Source organism: Thermobia domestica, chromosome 14 (assembly GCF_964235325.1).
Source record: "Thermobia domestica chromosome 14, izTheDome1.hap1.1, whole genome shotgun sequence".
In the NCBI taxonomy this organism is placed as follows: domain Eukaryota; kingdom Metazoa; phylum Arthropoda; class Insecta; order Zygentoma; family Lepismatidae; genus Thermobia; species Thermobia domestica.
This window is the reverse complement of record NC_137467.1, coordinates 167,585,555-167,612,251: the sequence shown is the minus strand read 5'-3', so window position 1 is coordinate 167,612,251 and position 26,697 is coordinate 167,585,555. Positions and strand designations below refer to the sequence as shown.

At 35.9% G+C, this 26,697-nt stretch overlaps 1 protein-coding gene across 1 annotated transcript in view; it reads right to left on the bottom strand.

The window, feature by feature from the left end:
* Positions 1 to 26,218, bottom strand: part of LOC145670741 (longitudinals lacking protein-like) — a gene marked incomplete at its 3' end in the record, with an annotated part of 35,166 nt that extends 8,948 nt beyond the window's left edge. Inside the window, 4 exon segments of the mRNA XM_081739512.1 lie at positions 2,686 to 2,793; positions 7,220 to 7,333; positions 12,265 to 12,382; positions 26,083 to 26,218. Of these exon segments, the coding sequence (XP_081595638.1) occupies positions 2,686 to 2,793; positions 7,220 to 7,333; positions 12,265 to 12,324 (282 nt within the window).
* Positions 26,219 to 26,697: the final 479 nt, after the last annotated feature.

Sequence of the window (26,697 nt, the reverse complement as noted above, 5' to 3'; positions counted from 1 at the left end):
TTGGTTAGGATTTAGGATTTAGATTTCTGCACTTTTGGCGTCTATGGCCATTTAGCCCGTCACGTATGAGGAATGACGTCCCTTGGCGAGCACACTATCCTGGGAAAGGGAAGGAAGGAAGCGGCCTGGGGCCGACATGTCGGGTACCACCCCGGCATTTACCTGGTGTGAATGAGGGAAACCCAGCAAAACCTCATTCAGGATGACTGGCCTGAAAAACCTTTATACACTTTTTCGACCGAGTGTCCCCACCGGGAATCGAACCCGGGACAACGAAGACGAGAGCTTTAGCGACTACGTCACGCAGTCTCACAAGGTGTGTCGCAAGATTTTAAAATTTAAAGGTCACTACACACTTACTAATTAGTTAAAAGCAATTTTGAGATAGACTGTACCAGTCAGCGCCTCCAGTGACAGCAACAATGTTTAGTAATACATAGACTCATTACTTCATAGAAATGAAATGAAATCTTTGAGTTTTACGTCCCACGGTTATGCCGATTAGGCTAAAGGAGACGGTGATAATGAGAGATGAGTGAAATGGTGGAATGAAGAAAGTGGGAGGAAACGAGAGAACTCTGAGAAAACCCACGAGCACCGTGTTTGTCCACCACAAAGTTCACTTGGCGGGGGCTGGGATCGAACCCGGGACCCCAAGCACCAGAGGTGAACGCTCTACCACTGAGCCACCGCGCCCCCCATTACTTCATAGAAATTTGTAGTCTTACACTACTATAATTTATGTTATTTATTAATAAGAAATCAAGTAAATGAGTCGCAGTCTCACCGACGAACAGTAATGTGTGTCGTCAGTCAAAAATAGTTGAGAACCACTGGGCTAGCATATGTATCTTTGGGGCACGTGGTCTCGGGTTTGATTATAGGCGGGGGAGCACAAAAAAAATATAATAATAATAATAATAATAATAATAATAATAATAATAATAATAATAATAATAATAATAATAATAATAATAATAATAATAATTTCACTATTATTCGTTTTCATTAATCATCTGTCTCCTTTGGGCTAAAAGGCATAACAATGAGACGGTAAACTTAAAAATTTAATCTCACTTCACTAACAAGACAACAGTATGGTTAATGGGATATAGTTCAAAATTATGGTTAACTCCTAAATTTTAAATTTCGTTTAACTAAAATATCGTGGAAAACAATAAGATATATATACGACTCGAATGACAACAAGAAGCTCAACAAAAGATGTTTGAGGACAGTGGTGTTACTGTAATTTTTTTAATAACCATCTCTCTCTCTCTCTCTCTCTCTCTCTCTCTCTCTATATATATATATATATATATATATATATATATATATATATATATATATATATATATATATATAAGGTATTTAAAAACAACACCGACAAGGTACTCACGTAAGAATTTTTATAGAGGGAGTTTGGCTACGGGCATACAATTTGAAGTACTCACCAACTACCTCTATAAAAATTGTTGTAGAAGTACCGCATGATTCTGAAATATGGATATGTGTATAAGGCACATACTAATTTCTAAATAAAGTCTTGATCCTACGGTAGGTCCCATAGTTTTGGAGCTTTGGACCTTTAAAGTTAATTTTTTTATGTTTTCGGCAGCCTATAACTCCGAAAGGAAGCATTTGTGCACCCAGGTTGGTCCATACTTTTTGTCTTATCTTGGTGTCAAGAATCACTCCCCAAGCGTTGTCGGTGTTGTTTTGAAACACCCTATATATATATATATATATATATAGAGAGAGAGAGAGATGGATAGATATAACTCTCTTAGGAAACAAGCCATACAAGGTAGACAAAAGCAACATTTTAGTGGATACCACAAGTGACAAGTAGCAACCTACACAACATCCTAATACAAGGCAGTGTGACGAAAGAAGGTAGCACTGCAAATATCTTGGAAACGAATTATCCACGAAAGATGGTTGTCAAAAAGTATTGGGAAGTTCTTAATCCAGCAATAGTATGGTATGTATGTGTTTTAAATATGAATAACCCTCACCACTACACTCACGTGAACCCAGTTCTCATTCTTAATATCTGAGCGTTTGAGATTAAGAAACCAACGTTTATACCTTATTCTGAGAGATCATATGTTTAACCTTGTAGCTGTACCATAAGAAGTTCTACAAACAGAAATAGTTAAACTAAAATTTACTGTTCCTAGGTATAAGTAGGTAAAATTTACTGTTATGCCTGTGTATAGCAAACGGCTGTGCGAACACGAAATATTTCAACAACAGGTTCTAGCGAATCGGCTGAATAGCACTACTGTTTGCGGGTGAATTCTCATACGTAGTTTTCGATTATTTTTTTTCTCTCTCTCTTTTAAGTATTAGGTTGTATCTATTGTTTGATATCTTCAAACAGGTCACACACAATCTTAACAATAACGTACATACTACTTGTAAATGCTTTTAAAAAGTGACTGATACAATGGCATGGCCAGATGTTTTGTCGACTGAGCTACCAGCGACAACTTTCTATTACGATGCAGTAAAATAATATTAGAAATCGTATTATACTTCTTATTTAGTTGGAATATATATAATATACCTCCAGCGTGAATTTTTCATCACATTAAGGGAACGTAGTATTTGAAGTATAAGTGGATTTTCGATATTCCCAGCCAAAATTCATAACCTGTGTGTGTACGCAAGAAAACTTACCTTAATCTCGCCTCTGTACATGAACTCCACAACATATTTAAGATCCACGAACTTCATTCCGTTCATAATGATTATCGGATGAGGCATCTGATGTTGGCTAAATATATCCTGCAATAAAGGTCATAAATAATTAAGAAGTTTGGTTAATAAATAAATCAAAACTAAATAATTTCGAAATTTTGGTTTATGAAACAAAACACCATTATATATTTAACCTGTTTATCTATGTGTTCGCCCGTTCAGGAGACAAAACCATGTCTGTCTGTCCATCCATGAGACAAAACAATCTCTGTCTGTCGTTCAGGAGATGAAATCAAGTCTGTGTCTGTTCGTCCGTCGAGACAAAACCATGTCAGTGTCTGTTCATCCAGCAAACAAAACAATCTTTGAGTCTGTCCGTTCAGAAGATCAAATGTCTGTCTGTCCGTCCATTGCGACAAAACCATGTCTGTGTCTGTCCATCCAGGAGACAATACCATTTCTGTGTCCGTCCGGGAAGACCAGGTCTGTCCATCCGTCGAGACAAAACCATGTTTGTGTCCACTCGATCAGGAGACAAAACCATGTCTGTATCTGTCCGTCCAGGAGATAAAATCATGTCTGCCAGGTCCGTCCGTCCATCGAGACAAAACCATGTCTGTGTAGGTCCGTCCTGGAGACAAAACCATGTCTGTGTACGTCAGGCTGGGATAAAAATATCTCAAGAACTAATTGATGGATCACCATCAATTTTAGCCAAGATGCTGAGGATAAAAAAAAGTTAGGAATCAAGCTGACTGATGGAAGTCATACATCCACCGGAAGTGGTAGAAATCAACCATTTCCGGTTTTAACGTTGATCAATTTAGAGTAAAAACAGTAATAGACAACGAGTAGTAGTTTACTGCACTCAATTAAATGTCTCAGAATATATTCCATTTCCACTCTATTCTACTCTACTAAAACCGGAAATGATAAAAAGAACCTCCTACCACGTCCGATTTCAATATTAATTGAGAAAAGATCACGTCATACACAACCAGAATTCTTCACGTAGCAAGGTGAAGGAGCACCCGTAGTATACACGTGGCACTGTTACTTTTTGATATAGTTACTTAAAGAACGTAAGGTAACATTTGTTTAAAATGAACTAACTTTTGCCTTCAAGTTCCTAATAATCCAGTGTCTTGAATTCATATCTGAATGTTTCGGACAGTTTAAGGACTTCTCTTGTTCAATAGGACAAGATCACGATTTTATCTTTTACTAACAGAATGCTCGGTACTTGCACGGAGAGAATGCCTTTCATTTTGTCCATAAAGGGCACCAAAACTGTCACCAATCAACTTAGGGACCCGAAAAACTATGAATTCGACGCTACCTATGTAATATCGCTCATTTTCAATTATTTTTATATGCCATTATCCATCCTTAGTCGTATTAATGGGGCTGAATTTGGATTTAAACGGCATCGGAATGTCACTGTTCATTTCAGCAGCCCCGAAAACTATGTATTCAACACTAATATCGGTCATTTATATATATATATATATATATATATATATATATATATATATATATATATATATATATATATATATATATATATATATATATATATATCCCCTTAGCTCTCCCCAAGTTGCGGGGCTGAATTTGGATTAAAACGCCATCGGAATTGTCGCTGTTCATCTCAGCGACTTTGAAAACTATGGATTCGACACTAACATCGGTCATTTTCAATTATTTTTATATATCTTCCCCCTTCCACCTCGCCAAGTTGCACCATCAAAATGAAATTATGAAAACCATCCCAGGCTCGAACCTCATTTATGTTGAAAATTTGATCGAGATCAGTCGAGTGGTTCAAGAGTTATTAAGTAAGCTTATAGTATATATATATATATATATATATATATATATATATATATATATATATATATATATATATATATATATAAGTAAGCTTAAAATTAAGAAAGATATTTTGTAAAATCAGCTTGTCAACAAACGACACAATTTAGGATATGACATAATATGCACATTTGCAGAAATAATTGTCTGAGAATTTCGGTCATGGTATGACAATGGAGAAATGAGAGTTTTTCAATAGCTGAGGTAACGGACGTCGATCCAGACATGAGATGACAAATTCCATCGTCTTGAGCACCATGATAAAAACCAAATCTTTTGTTGAATGTCGATCAGAAGTCGGTCCTTAGAAGTTAAGATCAGAAGTTTGAGATCAGAAGTCGGAGATCAGAAGTTGAGATTAGAAGTCGGAGATCGTCGCAAGTAGTTAGCTTGTAGTCGGCAAGCCGTGAACGAGCCGAGCACTCTACGTACTCGAGAGGCATTCCAATGGTTATTATTAAGTTCCACGAACATCAGCTGTAAACTATACGTTGGAAGTTCCAGTTTCGATTCCAGAAGGTGGTCCAGCTCATTGTCAGAGTTCCAGCCTAAGATCAGCTACAGGTATGTGTTCCTCAGCTATATTGTTGCCTATGGCTAAATACTCAGAAGTTTTGGATACTGCGATCTGAGAGTGTTATGTCATATTCATTCCTTACACGTTACACATTACACGTTCTTGACTAATTTGAATACACGAATTCATCTAATGTATTGGAGTGTTAGTTATTCAATCACTCTCTCGTAAACTAATATAAGAATTCGAATCAAAAGCTATTCATTTCAGATAATGAGTAGAAGCGACTTTCTCGCATCACAAAGCAAAAACATCCCGAATTGAAGGCACGATGCGAGTAGGTTATTATATATATATAGGTGTACTTCTTTATTTCTATATGCTAAAGGAACAATTAGGTTTTAAATCTTGTTAATATCCTTATTTTTATCTTCAATAGTACGAATAACTATTTTATTTAAAATAAAATATGAACACTACCACTTGAAACTCAAAATTAGCTGTATTTGTTGCTTACATATCGCTCAGTGCTGTAATCTCCTTTTTAAATATATGATTTTATTTTACAGTAAGCTTTACAAAACATTAATATACTAAAATTTAAAACCACTGGATTGTTAGGAATATGGCCGTAAGTTTAGTTTAAATATATTTGTTTTCAGTTGACCTTACCAGTTACTGATAACTGTGGTATAATATCTGTGTAATTGTAGTGCGTGGAATACCTTTAAATTATGTACTGGTCTTTTAAAAAGAACAAATTATTATTAAAAGAAATGCTTCCTAGGACGGGTCAGGGATTCACCCAGTCTCTGTATAATCAGTACCTGACGAAACGTGGGAGGTGACTGACTAGATTGTCTCCTGTACTTTTTGAAGGGTCATTCCATGTCAAACAATAATAATAATAATAATAATAATAATAATAATAATAATAATAATAATAATAATAATAATAATAATAATAATAATAATAATAATAATAATAAATTTTTAAAAAGGGAAATGACACCCACCAACACAGATTTTCAAACTTTGATACAGCTATTAGAACCAACAAGTTAGTTCTTAAGTAAAATTTTCTTCTCTAGCTTGTATCATTTCGGAAATACAGATGGTCAAATTTCGAGAAAATTATTCGTAAATATTGTTTACGAGCGCCTGTTTATGAGTACAGGAATGAAAGGGAAAAAAAAATCAAAAACAATTTTCGATTGAAAGAGAATATGCTCAAGAGGACTGATTGTACCGAACACCAGAACAAGATTAGATGATCTACAGTAAAGAATTATAGCTGTGTGTCCATGCGTGATAATTCAATTACATTTTTACGCAATGTCTGAATGATGATTGAAAACCGCTTTAATGTTTGTTGAGCAACCAAAGGAGCACACGTGCAGATCAACTGTGACGAGAAAAGTATTTTTCGGTGCTGTGAAAAACCTAGTTTTCTCTTCGTGAAAAAATTAAACGAACGAACATATCATAATTTATTGATATTTCATTTCTTATTGGTATATTTTCAACCAGACACACTGTATATAAATAAAAGTTTAACGATCCTTTCGGCATAGAGGTTACATGAGACGTGACCACCTACTTTTTCTTTTTAAAGTCGGATCCAAACTACTACTTCGGTTTTTGTGTGTCCGTGGCAAGTACCCCCTAACGCGAAACGAACCCACAACTACATGCACAGAAAATATATGCGTCAGCCACTTGGTCGCTCATGCATTACTATACATATAACTACGTTTAGAAACAAAACTGGCTGAGTTCACAGGTTTACATGTCTAATCATTTACATGTTACTGGTTGTACCCTTATATATTGTTTAACAGAGATAATACCATAAGTCACATATAGTCCGCTATCTTCTGCTGGATGATGTGTGATCAGAACCAATATTTTTGCTACATTTCATTAGCCGTAATTCAAGTATTCCTCAATTGTCTCACGATGATTAACCAACACTAAAGGATGGAACAGGAAATTAACCCCAGAGCCACACTTTCTAACTGTTCACTTTTCCATTAACTATAATACAGAATTAACTTACACTTTTCCTCCTTTTCGAAAACGATACGCACAAATGGAAAATAGATAAATAAGAAAATACCTCACCTGAAAGTAAGGGCTGCATGCAGATAAGATCATTTTGTGAGCTTTCAAAAACCTTCCTTGGCATGATAAAGTTACGTCCACCAAACATTCGCTGGTTAATTGCTCCAAAAATACCTGAAATAAAATATGTAAAATATTAACAGAAGTATAATATAAAACAAAGGAAAAGAAGACAAGGTTATCTCACGTATTTCAGGAGTTCCCTGGTGGCTAAGTGGATAGCGCATCTTTGGCACGAAAGACTTGGGTTAGATTCCCGGCGAAAGCTCACGTGGCTCGGACCCCATGTTAAGCTGTAGGTCCACGTCTCATATCATCTCGCTGCTGAACGGAATGCAAAACTCAAATTTGATCCAAGGTGGGGACTGATTCTGATTCTTTGGTCTTCCTGAAGTATATATTTTAATTCTTCCAGGATTTGGTATAATCTCACACATGTGTAACCCAAGAAAGTGGACGGTGGCTAAGTCGTAGAACGCTTGCCTGTGCGTGGGGTCCCTGGTTCGATACCTGGCCAATTCATTTTGTGGTGGACAACATTGTGTTCGTGGGTTTTCTCGGGGTAATCCCGTTTCTTCCTACTTTCTCATTCCACCAATTCTTCCATCATCATTTACTTGCTTTAATCATTGTTTCCCTTAGCCTAACGGGCATAAACGTGGGACATTACATTGAAAGATTTCATTTGTCCACATTTGATTCGAAAATCAAGTATTTCAACTAACAACATAATAATTAACAAAATTAAAAATTAAAGTTCAATCAAACATGCTTCACAAATTAACAGCATAACGCTCGATAAATATAATAGGGACGATTAATATTGGAAATCCCCCCAAAAATGGTTTCCATTCCTTGTTTCATATACACATGTTGTTTCCACAAGGATTTTTTTCTACGATATTTCTTTCTGTTCTACTTTCAATCATTAATCTGATAAAAGTTGATGATATGGATCAGAAGTCAGGGATTTAATCACTCCAATCTCTCCGCCTTCAAAATCAGTATTTGCACTATAAGGTTACGAGGTGTACACAACTGGGTGAAATTGGTTGACTGGAAAATGAAATGAAATCTGTTAAGTTTTATGTCCCATAACTATGCCGGCTAGGCTTAAAGAAGACGGTAATGATGGGAAATGAATGAAATGGTGGAATGAAGAAAGTGAGAGGAAACGGGAGAATCTCGAGAAACCCCCACACACGGTGTTTGTCTACCACAAAGCTTACTTGGCGCGAACCAAGGACTCCGTGCACCAAAGATGAACGCTCTACCACTGAGGTTCAATTCCGCGTTCACAAAAGCTCTCCACTGACTTCTATCCTTAGCTAACTGGATCCAGTTTCTACTTTGTATTCCTATCTCTGCGAGATCCATCTTAATATTGTCCTCCCATCTGCGCCTAAGTCTTCCTAATGGTCGTTTTCCGATTGGTCTTCCAGTTAAGACTTTGAAAGCGTTCTTACTTTCTTCCATCCTAGCTACATGACCTGCCCACCTGTCTCTCCTAGGCTTGATGACTCTAACAATGTTGGGTAAACCGTATAAATTATGTAGTTCCTCGTTATGAAGTTTCCGCTATTCCCCATTCCCGGCCCTCTTGGGTCCGAATATTCGTCTCAGGATCTTGTTCTCAAATACTTTCAGTCTATGTTCTTCTCTCATAGTAAGCGACCATGTTTCGCAACCATAGAGAACAACAAGCATGATTATCGTTTTATATATTTTAAGCTTGGAATTCCTCGACAGAATTCGCGACGACAAAAGATTGTGAACTGAATAATAACACGAATTCCCTACTTTTAGTCGACGTTTAATTTCTTCGTGAATATCGTTTTCGTCTGTTAATATTGATCTTCGATATTTGAAAGTATCCACTTTATCAAAAGTATTATTCGATATTTTAACGCATTAAAGACGCATTTGCCGTATTACGATCCCGAGGAACTTCTATGTTTTAAAATTTATTTTTTTATTTTTTTTTTTTCGGAGAGGGGATCAGGCTCCTCTAAATACGCCCCCTATTACCTCAAAACAAACAAATAGACGTGGACACAAAAGAGTTTTCGTCTTAAATGTCCATGGTGATTTCTCCGTTGGAATAGTTAACGATTTAAAAACCCGATGTTACGAAGAGAAGAAAGTAGGATTCACCCGTTATCCGCTTAAAACGGGATTTTCCCTAATCATTCCTCTGCATGATACTCGTTTTCATACTGTGCTTACATCCATTTGAGTCTCATTGTATTTGATTATTATCTTCTATAATCGAAATAACAGAACAGAAACGGAATTTTACTTATTTTCACTTTAAATTAATTTATTTCGGAATTTGAATTAAATCAACGATTTTTATTTAAAAAAATCAAGTGATTTAAATCTTGATTAAAATCGTGATCCAAATCAAACTGATTTAAATTAATACACCCTGATTTCTACCACATCCGCTTTCAGTGGAAAGATTAGAGTGCAGCTGGAATATATTCTTAGAACGTTTAATTGGTGGTAGAAAAGCGGTTCTCTCTATTTATTACTGTCTTTACTGTATAACGATATTCGTTCAAACCTGAAATGGTAGATTTCTGCCACTTCCGGGTTTACAAAAGAGTTAAAGATGGAGATTAATCAACTGCAGAAAACTCTTCTCGATATCAATTATCGTTTTTGCTCTATAGTGGTTAATGTAAAAACTGAAAATGATTGATTTCTACTGTTCCGGTCTTAGTAGAGAGTTAGGTATGGAGATGAAACGTATTCTTTGGATGCTTAATTGATCTATTACTGTTACTGCTATTACTGTTTTTGATCTATAGCAGCAGTCGCTAAACTTCTGAAGCTTCTGAGATACCGTACCGTTTTTTATTCCTACTGTGAGCTATCATCCGTTTTTAAATCCTACTGTGAGCTACCAACAATTTTTAAATCCTACTGTGAGCTACAAACCGTTTTTAAATCCTGCTGTGAGCTACCATCCGTTTTTAAATCCTACTGTGAGCTACCAACCGTTATTAAATCTTACTGTGAATTACCAAACGTTTTTAAATCCTACTGTGAGCTACCAACCGTTTTTAAATCCTACTGTGAGCTACCAACCGTTTTTAAATCCTACTGTGAGCTACCAACCGTTATTAAATCCTACTGTGAATTACCAAACGTTTTTAAATCCTACTGTGAGCTACCAACCGTTATTAAATCCTACTGTGAATTACCAACCGTTTTTAAATCCTACTGTGAGCTACCAACCGTTTTTAAATCCTACTGTGAGCTACCAACCCTTTTTAAATCTTACTGTGAGCTACCAACCGTTTATAAATCCTACTGTCAATTACCAACCGTTTTTGAATCCTACTGTGAATTACCAACCGTTTTTAAATCCTACTATGAGCTACCAACCGTTTTTAAATCCTACTGTGAGCTACCAACCGTTTTTAAATCCTACTGTGAGCTACCATCCGTTTTTAAATCCTACTGTGAGCTACCAACCGTTATTAAATCCTACTGTCAATTACCAACCGTTTTTAAATTCTACTGTGAGCTACCAACCAAAAGAACTACCAACATTTTTTAAAAAGTCTTACCTTTGTTTATTGCGTATAATCTTCCATTTGTAGTAAATATGAACTCAAACTTTCCAAGTTATCAAATGTCTAATTATACACATGAAAAACATAACGTGCACAACTCGACGTGTATACAACCAACTGTAAGATGAGGCTGACAATGGCACTTGCGCGGGAGAAACAAGTAGTTGTTGTCGTCAGCGCCCCCTACGTGATCTACCGAAAATGTGCTCGCAAGCTACTAGTAATTCGCGATTGACGGTTTGGCGAACACTGATCTCTAGTGATCAAAAACTGGAAATGGCTGCTCTTTACTATTTTCCGTTACGATATCGGCCCTAACAACAAACTCGATCCATCACTTCTGAACCTCTATATTCTGACTAAATTTCATGATGGTTCTAGAGATTTTTCGTCTCCCGAGCGGACAAGTTAAGTATATAAAGGAGTTTTGGAAAAACAAGTTTCTTAAAAATACAATACATCGACTTCGACGTAAATAAACTAGTCTTCATTAGAAATGAGTCCTGTCCGATTAGTGATCACTAAAACAACGAAATGTTGATTAGTTCATGACTCACGTTAACAGCACTAGCATATCACTAAGAGAAGTGATAAGATGCATACTTAGTAACGAAATACCATTCTTTGGACTAACATATACATTACAGTAGTTTACAAGAATTCGTCGATTCACTTTTGGGTTCCATATTTAACAAAAGGTAAAAAAAATTCAAAATGGAATGAAATCCTTGAGTTTTACGTCCCACGATTATGCCGGCTAGGCTAAAGGAGACGGTGATGATGACAAATGAAAGAAATGGTGGAATGAAGAAAGTGGGAGGAAACGAGAGAACCCCGAGAAAACCCACGCACACGGTGTTTTTTCCACTGCAAAGTTCATTGGCGGGAGCAGGATTTGAGCCCGGGACCCCATGCACCAGAGGCGAACCCTCTACCACTGAGCCACCATGCCCCCCCCTCGAAAAAAAACAGTAACATATTATGACCAAAAAATGTGCAACATAATAATGTAAATATATGTGAATGAAAAATAAGTTTACTAGGTGTAATGTAAGTTAGTATTGTCTACCGGATTCATACAATATAACATTTCAGTATTTTAATGATTCTTAATCGAACTCTTATTTCCTAGTGGAAACTAATTTGTTTCGTTCCAAGATTATGCATTTGATTATTTTCATAATTGATCATCACTACTTTCTTTACGATATTGCTGAGAACCACGATTTTGATCACGGGAGGTGATTTTCTTTTGAACTATATCGCTGACATTACGTTCATCTGTGCTTAGAAACAATATCGAGGCGAGTTTTATTCTAGATTACGTGTTCATTGCAGCCTTTTAAATTACACACTTATTCTTTTGTAACAGTTTATCGAAACAAACACACACACACTTTTAATTTTTTAAATCTGTTTGAAACACAACAATTTTTATACTTGTCAACAAACTCCACCCACCTGAATAATGTTGCTGGTGTGATTATTCCACCGAAGGTTAAACTGTTGCCCTGCAGCCATTCTGGACAGATTCAGAGAACGATTAAATTATCAAAACAAAACTTGGCATCAGATTAAACTGTAAAAGAAAATAAAGAAATGTTATTCAAACATTTTAAACATACTATCCTAGAGCTTTATTAGCTCCACTTGTTATTTCATTATTATTATTATTATTATTATTATTATTATTATTATTATTATTATTATTATTAGAGTTTATCGTCCCACAATCATGCTCCGACACTAGAGGAGATTGTGAGATGGATGATAATGGTGATAAGAGGATAATAGGGCGAAACGTAAGAAAACCAAGAAAATCCATGTGCAACAATGTTTCTCCACCACAAGGTCCACTTGGCGTGAACTGGAATCGAACCAAGGATGCCACGAACTACAGGTGGGAGCTCTACTACTGAACCACCACGATCTTTGGTTTTTCATGGTTACTAACATGTATATACAGGATGATCCAGGAGGAAATTAAAGTGAAATGAAATCTTTGAGTTTAATGTCCCACGATTATTTCTATTAGAGTAAGGGAGACGACGATTAAAGCAAGTGAACCCCTGAAAGGAACAATTGGTGGAATGAGAAAGTGGGAGGAAATGATAAAGACCGAGAAAATCCACAAGAACGATATTGTCCATCGCAAACTTACTTGAGCGGGGATGGAACCAGGGATCCCACACACTAGAGGTAAGCACTCTACCACTGAGCCACCTTCAGGAGGAAATGTCACAACCGCGAGAGGTGATAAGGAATGTAATTATGAGTAAAGTTTCTGTATACATATGTCCTACTCATCTAACGGTCTACGTGTGAAATAAAGTTTACCCTTTTTCTCGTTTGAAATTGAACAATACTCATTAAAATCTTTACAAAACATACAGAAATTGTAATGACACAATTCATTACCTCATACGAATGGCAATGAGGTAAACTTTCAAACAATATATGTTATGTTGACGTGATATCGATGAGAAGAAAGGAATAGAGGGATATTTGTAAAGTTTTGACGGAAAGTATTACGGATACTGAGTGCAACACTAACACAGTCGATAGCGAAACGCCCGTATTAAGTAAAGCAGATCAAGGTCTATCGCTATGCTTACTTCGACAAGGATCGAATGAGTTCACCTAAGGATGCATGATGTGTACTGTCTTTGTGATACTGATTTTTAAAGGAGTTTGGTCTATCAAAACTTCTGTTCATATTTATCCTGTCTGTCCGTCAGTCCGGGTGGCAAAACAAGTCTCAAGACTTTTTTTTTTTTTTACCACTGGCGGATGTAGAAGGAAAAACTGCGGAAGGGGCAGCGAAAACGCAGACTATCACAGATATATCATGAGTTTACTATAAATTTGCAAAACATTTATAAATAATATCTTAAACAGGGTGTCTACTCAAATTCTAAAATGAAATTTCGTGACTTTTTCGTGACCTTTTCTTTATCGAGGCATAAAATTTCTTAACATTCTCAAGAGCAAATCTGGGTGCAAATTAGGCCGAATTTTCATGCATGCGATACAAGAATGCTTTGCTTGCGATTTAGTAGCGTCTAAAGCCGACCACAGACATTTTTGGTGGTGAATTTTATACAACAAAATTTTCCAGTCTGTGCTTAAATGTGTAAGATTAAAAAAAATCGTAATCCAAAAGCTAAATTTCGTGACTTTTTCTTGACTTTCACGACCGTTTTCTGATTTCGTGACTTTTTCATGACTTTCGTGACCGACAGACACCCTGTTAAATTATTTCTCTCACTCAAAAAACTGGCGACCCGAGGCCCACAGGCCTTGGACTAGATCCGCCACTGAGACCTACTTGATGGATTACCATCAATTTTGGCCAGGATGCAATGGGTCAAAAGCTAGGAATTGAGTTATTTGGCGAAGATAATGCATTCACCGAAAGTAATAGAAGTCAATCATTTCGACTTTTAACTCACGCTATAGAGTAAAAATGGTAATTGAAAAAGCGAGAAGCAGTTTTCTTTATGCAATGAATTAAATGTCTCAATATTACACTTCACTTCCATCCTTAACTCTGTGCTAAAATCGGAACTGATAGAAATACACTACAAGTTCGAGTTTAAATATTGATCTACATACAACAAAAACGATGAAAGAGAATATTTTTTTTAAATGAATAGATACTATTTTGGCTCTTAACACTCTATTGAAATTAATGCAGGGCAATGGCGTGTACTTACATCTAGTTTCAAATAAATGTTTTCTAGTAGTCACCTGTATGTTCCTTGAGTATAGATATTTGTGAATCATTATTTGCAAACTTTCAAAGACTAATCGGTATTCATCAGAGTAATCTTTAAAATATTGCAGTTCAAGAATAACAAATATGTGCGCTCAGAGAATATAAACGTGAGTGGTTAAAATTTAAATAAATGTTCCTTACCTTACATAATTCACTAGTCTATAAAATTTTAGATATTACACAACTTGTTTATTTCTTTTTAATGAAATGGGACGTTCAATAAAAAGCAGGGTTGGCAAAAACCATGGTTTTTATTGAAAACCCCCAAAAAAAAACAGGTTTTTTGGGTTTAAACCAGTTTTTTTTTTTTTTTTTTAAATAATTTACTCAATGTATTTATATTAGATATGGACAGAAACTAGTTTGTTTCGCCTTGGTGTTATTATGCAACAACAAGGTTATGCTGGAAGGGGTCACATAAGCTTAAAGCGGAATCCAAACCGCTTCTCGGTTTACATCCAAGAGAAATTGTCCATTTGGACACGAAACTGGGACTAATTGGTCACAAATGCGATTGCCGACTCACTCACGAAGGACTCTTGATAAAAATACGTTGTATTGATCTTTACATAGACCTACTTGTTAAAAATAATTGTCAAGAGTCATTTCAGAAGGACAAAAAGATGAACAGTTACACAAGTAAAAACATACAGAATTATATATAAATCGGTAAACTTCCGCCTCAGCCATTGGGAAAATCCTGTTATTTAAATGTATTTGTGTGTAAAATTTTAAGGTCAACGTATCATAATCACTACGCTAAAACTGAGGTATTAAATTACAAATTTGATATGTAGATATCATTCAATAAAATTAAAACAAAGTGAAATCCAAGCTGATGTTGGAAGCTATGTAGGCAGTTGATAAATTTTGCCAATTTCTATCAATATGTTTAAGCAACCTTGGCTTTATAAAACAACAGGCATTCATTCAAGTAGAAATATATAATTTGGTTTCATTTCGTATGTTTAGGCTTAAAATCCTTATGAAATACCAACGTTATCACGGAGAAGACTTTCGCTTAAAGAGACACCTCGAATCGCTACTTGGTTTACACTGAAAGATGGGTTGTGGTTCGACCGAGAATTGAACACAGGACCCCTTGATTAAAAGTTGAAAAGTAGATAAACGTAATGCGGATGGTTTGATATGTGGAAACGTCACCATGAAGTTCACACGATTTAAACATTTTTCGTTTTTTTTTTTGTTTATTTTATTTTTTTTTTTTTTTGAAAAATACCAGCTGGTTTAAACAAAGGTTTAAACCAGCCAACCCTGATAAAAAGTAAAAGAAATACTTGCATCTTATCCCCTACATATATGAAAAAATATATACAGTAGCTGTATAAATACAGCAAAATCGTTTATCCACGTAGCAAAGCACTCTTGAATGCATTACGGTGATTCGGATTCTGCATTAAACTGCAGGTGTGGGTCTCATATAACCTCGATGCTGAACAGGGACGCTAAACTTTATCAAACAAACACAACAGGATAAGATGTATTAAAATGTTATTATCTAATTGTAAATGTTTCGTTAAAAAGTTTTTGCCTTCCTCAGCACATATCTTTCCTGAAGACTATTCACAGAGAATGTTAATTTTCTGAAAAAATACGTATGCTGAAGAAGGCAATAAGCTTTCTGCCTTCACAATTGTTATTTTGGGTGTTTCTGCGGTACTAATTAATGAATCTATATATATCAAAATGACAGCGACTATGTTTGTGACTTCGAACCACCCGACCGAGCTCGATCAAATTTTCAACACGGATGAGGTGCGGACCTAGTACAGTTTTTATCATTTCACTTTGACAGTGCAACTTGGGAGAGAGAGGAGGAGGAGGGACATATAAAAATTATCGAAAATGACCGATATTAGTGTCGAGTCCAGAGTTTTCGGAGTCATTGAGATCAACAGTGACACTTTCGATGCCGTTTAAATTCAAATTCAGCATTTTATATATATAGATATAGATATAGATAGATAATATATATAGAAAAATATATAAAATATATATATATAGATAGATAGATAGATATAGATATAGATAGATAGATTACTTATTACTTTCTTATTTTTCATTATATTTTCTTTGTTTCTATCGATTTGAGAGCTCTGTATCGAAAGATATGAGAAAACAAGTTTCTGAACGCTGCATTAATCAAAATTACGATCACTAAATAGTATTTGCCCTTCCCCCTTATAAAAAAAAAAAAATCTAATTCTGACTGTTTTGGCAAAAAGTTATTGCCTTCAGCAACTTAATCTCTTCCGACACTTTTCTTCGACTAATTTAATTATCAGTAGAGTGAAATAAAATGTAAGAGTAATTGAAAAAAAAACAAGGTTTCATTCATTCCATTCTTCGCACGGAGTGAATACGTTTCATTTTGGACATAAAGGGTACCAAAACTGTCACCAATCAATTTAGAGACCCTAAAAACTATGAATTTGACAATAATATGGGTCATTTTCTATTATTTTACATGTCACCGTCCCCCCTTAGGAATACCAATGGGGACTCAATTTGGATTTAAACATCATTGGAAGTATCACTGTTCATGTCAGTGACCCCGAAAACTACGGATTCGACACTAACATCGATCATTTTTATATATATCCCTCTCTCCCAAGTTGCGGGGGTGAATTTGGATTTAAACGGCATCGGAAATGTCACTGTTTATCTCAGCGACCCCGAAACCTATGTATTCGACAGTAATGTCGGTTATTTTCGATCATTTTCATATATCTTCCCTAAGTTGCACTGTAAAAGTGAAATGATAAAAAACATTATTTTTATATATCTTACCCCTCCCTCTTCCCTAAGTTGCACCGTGAAAGTGAAATGATAGAAACCATCATGTTTACGTATCTTCTCCTCCCTCTCCTCTACGTTGCACCGTCAGAGTGAAGTGATAAAAACCATCCAGGCCGGAACCTCTTCTATGTTGAAAACTTGATCGAGATCGGTCGGATGGTGCAAGAGGTATGAGGTCACAAGCATATTGATTCATTTTATATAGATTATTAAGCAGGTACATCAGATACGGATTATAGTGCTTATAATGAAGAATATTTAAGTGCAACGGAAATTTTGCGGAGGACTACCATACGTCGGAAGATGAAGAATATGCATAGGCTGACCAGATGTGCTGGATTAACCACGACCGACCGGTGTCCCGAGAACATTTCTCGGAACATTTATATGCCCCGGATTTTAAAACTGATAATTTTGCTTGGAAATCTTAATCGAGAATGGAATGGCCAATGAGAAAAGCCGAAATAGAAGACTAGCCAATTAAGATATCCAAAACAATTCTCAGATATCCCAAAAATGGCTGCTATGTCATTATTCGTTTAACTTCTATATACTTCAGATAGTACTAGCTACTAGCACTGACTATCGGTAGTGATTGGAACTAAATGAATTGATGGTTTTGTTTCAGTTTTTTTTATAGTTTTAGCGCGTGATTTTGTGTTAGTGTAGGGGTTAACAATATGGTGTTACATACTTTGTAATTTTATACTTAGTATTCTTTGCTTTATTTTGTTGTGGACATGCTGAAAATACCAAAAAGAAAATGTGTTCTGAGTAAGCACTACGTTCCGACTTTCCACATACTAGGAAGTGATTAAAAAAAAAAAGTGAAATACACGATTTATCATGAAATGCTTTCTATTGTACGCGGAGATCGTTCAGACATTAAAGAACATGTGGCCACAAGAAGCACAAAGCTGTCCTTGCAGTCTCGAACTTCCATATTTTAAAAATATAGTAATAGGAACACCTGAACTAATATTAAGTGCCGAGGAAGGACTTCTATCATAATCACAATTTCCGTACAATGGATTGCACGTCTTCAAATCCACGTATTGTTTTTCTAGGTCGAAATTTCCTTGATCAAGAACAAAATGCAAGGTAATCGTTGTAAATGTCTTATCTACACAAGCAGTAGAGCTATTTGCTGAAGAATTAATTACTGCAAATTACGTCTCAGTGATGATGAATGTATAGTGCGCTATTTCGATCCCGGACAAGGCATCTAAACTTAAGTTTTGGGATTTGCAAAGTTGTACGACGAAGCCTCTGAAACTCAAACTTCCTACATTGAAGAAATGTTGAGTGATTGTGATCTAATGGACCACTGCCTTTGCAGAGGACAATATGGATACTAATTACGATGGAGTTGATAGGAAAGAAAAAAAGAATTAAGAGGCTGCAAGAGAAACCAGAGGAAAATGTGAAACTCATATGTCGCATAACAACATCCAAACAGTTGCAGACTGTCTACCAATGGATGTTGCAGTTTTGTTATTTAAACCTATACATATTTTAAAACATACACTGATAGGATTGAATCTTTAAAGGGACTTTCTGAATTGATAGCTATGTAGTAGTAAAGGATTTTACAAAGTTACGCCAAAACTAAGTAGATGTCTCTACTGCCTACTCTTCATAGAAGTTTGTTTGGTAGCTTGAAATTCTAAGAGAGATGCCCAGTAACTTTGAATGATTTTCCTCGAACCCAACTACTTCATCATGGCTGAAATTTCCGGCTGACCAACTTATGTGTTCAGCAGAACTATAACGCATTTACATGCAGAAGAATTATCAATGATCGAAGTTTCAGTTTAATTGAAAACCTATGTGAAAGTCTGATCATCGGTAACTGACAGGAATTACTCATATCAAAAATTAAGAATTATAGAAAGATTGGCGGTCATAATTGTCCCGAATAAATTTATTGAACTTCGTGTAGCGAAGCCGTGTACGGCCTGCCAAATTACTCATCTTTGACATAATTCATAAAATACTTAAAACGATTCTGTGGGCTGAGTCGCCATATGGCACGATTACAATGCTTTTTTTGCTTTTTTACTTTTTAGCATGAAAGAAATAATGTTTTCTTTGGTGTTCACAAATAAAATTCATTAAAAGTCAAAATTATGTCCAAATGGTAACCAGCCTCCAGTAAAGTAAAATTTAACTTTCCACGTTTATTGCTCAAGTTTCTTTAAGATTCATGAATACGAATGCTCAAAAAAGTTTGTTAATTTAAAAGACAAGCACGTAGGAAAATGTTTACCACGGACGCAAAGGTAGGGGAAAGGATATATAAGCGTTTTACTTTGTAAAAGTTTCTCACTCAAGCTACTGAGCTTCTCTTGTTTCCGTTACTCACTTCTCCACATTTCACTTGAGTTTGAAAACGAATCCACGGTCGTCGAATTGTCATTTTCGTGGCCAACAAAGAATATTCTAGTTTTCACTTACGCCTCTAAAAAATTCTCATGAGGAGCAGAAGCATTACAGATGCGCAAGCATCAAGTTCAAGAACTAGACTTTTCAGTTTATTTCGAACGGATCTCTTACCCGTTTCTTTCTTCAGTAAATACTTAGGTGCGTGCGCTTTTAGTTGGACAAGCACAACTCTCGGACATTGGCGAACTAGTTCAGTACAAAGATCAGTCCGTTCGCGAACTATACAACACTAGCATGGGCTAAATATGGAAATGGAATCATTTATAGAATACTGCAAAAACAAAGAAAAAACTGAAATATGCAAGAAATGTCTTTCCTTAATTATACAGTACACATAAAATGTACAGTAATGGAAGCAAATCACATACTGAAAATTACTTACGCAAATGTAGACGAAATCTTTACGTTAATTGCTAGTACTGGCCTCCGTCAGCTTCAAATATGGCCGTGCAGAACAATTAGAGTGAATAGAATGATTAGTAGAACCAGAATGTTAAAATATTTGTGAAGATTCTTTCATATCTGTACAAACTGACTAATGAGTTAACACAGAGTATATTTGTTTAAAAAAGTAAAGAAATTTTAATTTTTAGACTAGTTATTAACGGTGCCTTTAAACATAATCTGTGCACGGCCAGCAGGGCTTGAAAAAAACCATTTCTTCTTCTTCTTCTTCTTTTTTAAACCCAACCAACCTGGGCCCATATGGGTATTTTCGAAATATTTCAATGTTCAAAGCTCAGTATAGCAACATTCACTCAGGTAGCAATCCCGAGAATATTGGATTAAGGTTAAAATGTGATTTATATTTCAAGATTGTCATTCTTACACTTGCATCAATTTTCTATTCACTTTTGTTATGGAAAAAAATGACCGCCATTTTGAAATTTTACATTGGAAAGATGAAATCTTTAGTTCTACGTCCCATGCTTATGCCGGTTAGGCTAAAGGAGACGGTGATGATGAGTGATAAATGAAATGGTCGAATGAAGAAAGTGGGAGGAAACGGGAGAACGTCGAGGAAACCCACGCATACGGTGTTTATCCACCACAAAGTTCATTTGGCGGGGGCTGGGATCGAACCCGGGATCCCAAGCACCAGAGGTGAACGCTCTACCACTGAATCACCGCGGCCCCAAATTTTACATTGGATTGCCGAGAATATCTATACAGCAAATTTAGAATGTCTCGTGCTTCTACCCGCAAAATTTCACCTTGAAAGTCCGAAAATTGCACCATGTAGCGTGGATATCCGCTATTTTGAAAAATTGCCGCCCTCTTGAAATTTTACGTTGGATCGCCGCCAAAATATATACAGCTAATTTAGAGTGACTCGTGCTTCTACTCTGAAAATTTCAACTTAGATTACCGAAAATTGCGCTTTGTAGCGTGAATACCCACTATTTTGAGAAAAAAAAAAAAAAAACACGTCATTTTGAAATTTAACGCTGGTATGCCGCCAAAATCTACACAGGACATTTAGAGTGTCTCGTGCTTGCACCCTGAAAATTTAAACTTAAAAAGACCGAAAGTTATAGTCTGTAGTGTGTGTAGTACAGGCAGACAAACGAACAAATGTAGATCGAGTCATCCCAGGAGCCTCAGTGACGTTCGCCAAACATGAATATCAAATACTGTATATTAATTTAATTCACGTTTTATAAAATAAATGGTTTTATTGTTGAAGTTCACTTACGGGCGTTCAAATTACGAGAATTTCCCGAGCACTTGTTGCAAGACGATTCTTTCCCGAAAATTAATTTAAAACAAAGATATAATTCATATTTTCTAAAATACATGTTTCAAAATGTCAAACGAAATTAAACATCTTCCAGCGTAAAATAAATAGTTTTATTGTTGAATATTCAATTCCGATGTTTTGTGCGTTCAATTGCGGGAATTTCCCAATTATTCCTTTCACGATGGTTTTTCCCGAAAATGCAGCTGTCTTTACTGCACATCAAATCGTCCCTAGCCCAGAAGTTTGAATTCAGCACTTGAAACAGTAACGTTACGTAGTTTTTGGAACTCCGAGCATTAAGCTTCTTAAATTTGACAAGAATATTTACGCTATTGCTGGTGTTGAATCTACAGAATGCTTATTTGAAGAGTAGCAACAAACCATTGAACTAAACTGTTGTTGGAAAACCAAATTTTACTGAAGAATACTTGTGAAACCATCAAAAATAAGAAATAATACTAATACTTTTTACTCATGTATTTACATATTTACTGGTAGTACCGGCGCCTATTGCCTTAAACCTGTTAAACGTATGAAGGATGACGTCCCTCGGTGTCGCCGAGCACAATATTCACGGAAAGTATTTTCTAAAATATAAAATTACATATTTTACTTCAAATAGGTCATAAGCATAATCTACACATTAATTTGTTCTATAACTATTTCAAGCTGTTGTTATTTATTTATTTATTTATTTATTCAGTGCATTCAGAACTTTATAAAGGTCTATGTTGAATGTTCTTAAACACTTCAACGTGAAACCATCTAATTCGCACAAGGAAAGTCCAAAATCTGGTCAAAATCACTTTCAATGCGATCATCTTAATTGTACCAATAATATACTAACAAAAATCTCAAAAACTCAGGTGGTGGTTTCTTTCGGGCCGGGCCCACTTGGGAAAAACCTGATGACCGGACAAGATTTTGGTGCTATCCTATTTTATGGGAGCATATTGTATAATCGAAGTATAACTCGATCGTACCTCTCACATGTATAAGGTATAAATACGAAATGCAAAGTGTCCTGTTTACCACCTAATTCTCCATAAGGAAGACATGATGAAGTGAAGTATTATGGGAAGGCAGTGTACAAACTGATCGTAGAAGTGTCGCGAAGCTAGTATTATCGATACACAAATATACATAATTGATACGATATTTACTTCTTTCATCAGGAAATTATTTGGTGCACATTCACTATAGGAGGGATTAACTGTTATGAGTATAAATACAGCGTGGGGTAATGTCATACAAACGACAGTGCGAAAAACACAAACCAACCTGTGCCACTGAAAAGCACAGGTCTAACCAAGTCAGTGCAGGAGCGCAGCAGGGTATGCATTCGTAGGAAGCATGCACGTTAGTGACGATGGGCAGGCGCGTAAGAAAGGATAGTGAAAACATACTTTATATCTTATAAACACATGCGTTACGTCCCGCACAGCTTTGCAGAACTTCTATGGTTATGCATTATGACAAGTCCGATGCTATTATATAGATCCACATGCAATATAACTAGGAATGCAATGTATATACCCGATTGCAATGAAATGAGCTGAGCGAGCTTAAACTACGTAATCAGGAAGCGTTTTTCGGTGATTATTCCTCGATGGTACATCGGATTTTTGATTTCGACCTATGTTGTCACTCAGCACGACATACTCTATTAGCGTGCTAAGTTTGGTTGAGATCGGCCAAACGGTCTAGGAGGAAGCGTTTTTGGGTGATTATTCCTCGATGGTACATCGGATTTTTGATTTCGACCTATGTTGTCACTCAGCACGACATACTCTATCAGCGTGCTAAGTTTGGTTGAGATCGGCCAAACGGTCTAGGAGGAGTTCGCGGACAACCAAACGGGTAACCCGAGTATAAGAGCTTCGCTTCGCTCAGCTCAATTATCTAGATCCACATGCAATATACACGTATTTTATATTTGAACACTTTAATATTACCAGAAAAAAACTTTCAAACGATTTCTCTTCTTACCACATCGTTAAAAATTGTTCCAATGAATTTCTCCCGTGATTTTCAAGATTTCGGGCCCATTCTGTGGAATAAAAAAACCACAGTTGGTTTGTGTTTATAAGTTGATTCGAACTTTTAGCACTGATGTTTATATGACATAAATTCTCATCCTTCATTTATACTTAGCCCTCCTGAAGTCAATCTGAACCGATTAATGCAAGTCTTACCATAAGAAACTCCTTTTACGACAGTAAGAGTATATTTTCTGCTAAGAGAAGTTAATATTCCATGTACACTCATGTCCAAAATCATTGTCGTATGTCTATAAATATGTTGTTGTAGAATTATAATTTGATAACGAATTCACCCGGTATTTCCAATAACGTTAGCATCTGTGTAATCAGCAAATACATGTATGTATCAAATTTCATGTCAAAAGAGCAGTAAATAAGAACAATAAAACGAAAATAAAACTTTATTGTCCATTTAGCAATATTTTGTTTTATTCATTCTAATTTTCGTATTTATAATTCTTTTCCTATGAAATTTACCACAAATATACACTTCCCGATTATACACATACTATCAGTATTAAAAGTACCCTGCAAAATTATTATCAAATTATATTCTTACAAGAAGGCAGTTATAGATATGCGACAATCATTTTGGACATGAGTGTACGTACACCTCAATAAAATACGTAGTAAGTACGATTTCTACCGCTGGTGAAGGTTAGGGACACCATATTTTGCAAATTTACAGGTAAAATCCAATACTCTGCAATACTCTGCAGGTGGCAGAATATAATAATAAGTTATATTGCCGTATATTATATTCACAAGTGTAGAATTACTAGTGTTAAATCATTACAAGGTTGGATAAGGACGCTTAAAACGGATCATATGAAAGATGACTATATTAAACGCACAACTCAAGTTTAGGCAGAACACTTGAAATAATTGTTCAAAAATTATATCATCTTTAATAACTTCCTTAGTATTGTTCTCCAAAAGATCTGACCTTGACTAAATAAGAATACCTGACTTCGCATACACGAAGTTCAAGGGGCCACTAGAACTGACATTTCGCTCATAAATGCAGCACCCTGGCATGTGCCATGAAAACGGCTTACTGCACAAGAAACACAAACCAACCTGCGTTAGATAACAAAGAACGAATGCTACCTAACAGAGTGAAGGCAGGATGAATTCTGTGCCCCCCCCCCCCCCGAGCAGTACACTTCCGAAGGGAGAAGGCGCGTCAGCGACGATGGGTATATGCTTAGAGTAGTTGGTCACCAGGCACGTTTTCGACAAAAAGTGTAATAACAGCTATGAAAATTTAAAATCATCAACTTTTACGACCTCTTTAAAAGGGTATAATAGAGTAGGGTATGGCACTAAAGTAACGCAGGGATAAGTATGGTTGGGTAGGGAAGGGTAGGGTTAATTTAGACCCATTTTGTTAAAATAAATAGAGTATAATTCCTCGTCTTTGCGGATATCAACTGGAGCGTCTCTGTACACCTGCAGCCATGTTCAGAATACAAATGCTCGTTACTATCCCACAATTGAACCATGCGGTAACCTTGCACAAAATAGTTCTCTCCGCTTGTCAATTAGTTCCATGTTTATATAACCTTTTATAAGGAAAAATTAACACAACTTCGGTCCCACTTATACATTAACAAGCCCACATACGAGCAAATTATAAATTTCCTCCCCGTAAATTTTCCTAATTTTGCTAGAAAGGGACGACCAACTTCGGAATTTAACCCATTATAAGAGCTATAGGATTCGTACCACAATGAAACTCCCCGTAATTTACTTCTATTGCTAAGTCTATAACCATCGTCGCTGACGCGCCTGCTTCCTTCAGATGTATCCCCGCACGGCCGGCTTTCTAAACTCGGCTAGAAAGCGTTTGTGCTTTTTAGTAGCTACCTAGCACATGCTGGTTTGCCTTTTCTGCACTATAGTTTTCATGGAATATGTCCTGATGCTGTATCTATACAAAAATCGTGAGAGAAATGCAATTTTTAATAATTACTTCTGCTGGTTCCGTTGAATTTCATCTATGCTAATTAGAATATTATCATGTTGCCCAGCGCAAATCTTTTGGTGATGAAAGAATTACAATGTTTTAACAATTATATCGAATGGTGTGCTAAACTTGCCCTGCACGAGATTTTTCCCCCTAAGAATTTAATCCTTGCACACAAATAATAGTACAAAACTTCAACCAATACAGCTAAGAGAAATATTCGTTAAGGCACTCCTTTGCCTTGTTACATATAATAACAGCGTTCATACTTATACGATATACATACGTTAATGATAATTACGTATTACTAATACTAATTTTTAGTGGTCACGGGTGTCAATTCACTAGAACAGTTATCTGCCTTGCACTAACATTTATAAGAATCGTAACATGAATATGTTCTATTACATATAATCTGTTTAACACACAGTCTTATCAAATATTGATCGCTTATGAATAAATATTAACAGCCTGCTTTCTTTACTTCATACTCTAACACAGGGAACTGATTTCATAAGCACCACACCAACAGCGCCATCTTGAGTAAGACAATCGGCTCTGTTGCACTTTTAACAATACAATGACAAAATGCCGAAAACATCCTTCAAAGTGCCATCAAACACACCATACAATAGTGTGAATTAGTCATCACTCATAAACATACCTTTCGACTCTTGCAGCCAGCTAATAATACGTCATCATAAACGTATATGCCTAATTTGAACTTAAATTCGTTATATTCTCCCTACAACTACGCTAACAATTGTATTCTTCCGTACTTCTGTAGCGCCATCTATCAACTCACCAAGTATGCATTCCTGTGCAATACATTGCCGAGTAGGATAACAGATAACAATGGCCAATGACGTATGCTTGCTTTTCTTTATCCCACGTAAGACTTGTGTTTATTAAACGCAGTTTCATAAACAATCTCATGAAAGGCGTCAAGAATGGAATAATACGAGCTCTCAAAGAAGACTAGTCTTTGTTTCATTTACATTTATAGGGTATTGGGCTGGGATTAAACTTCCGAACTGACTTCTATTTTATCAAATACACATAAACATACTACATATTTTTTCAAATATTCAATGTAATG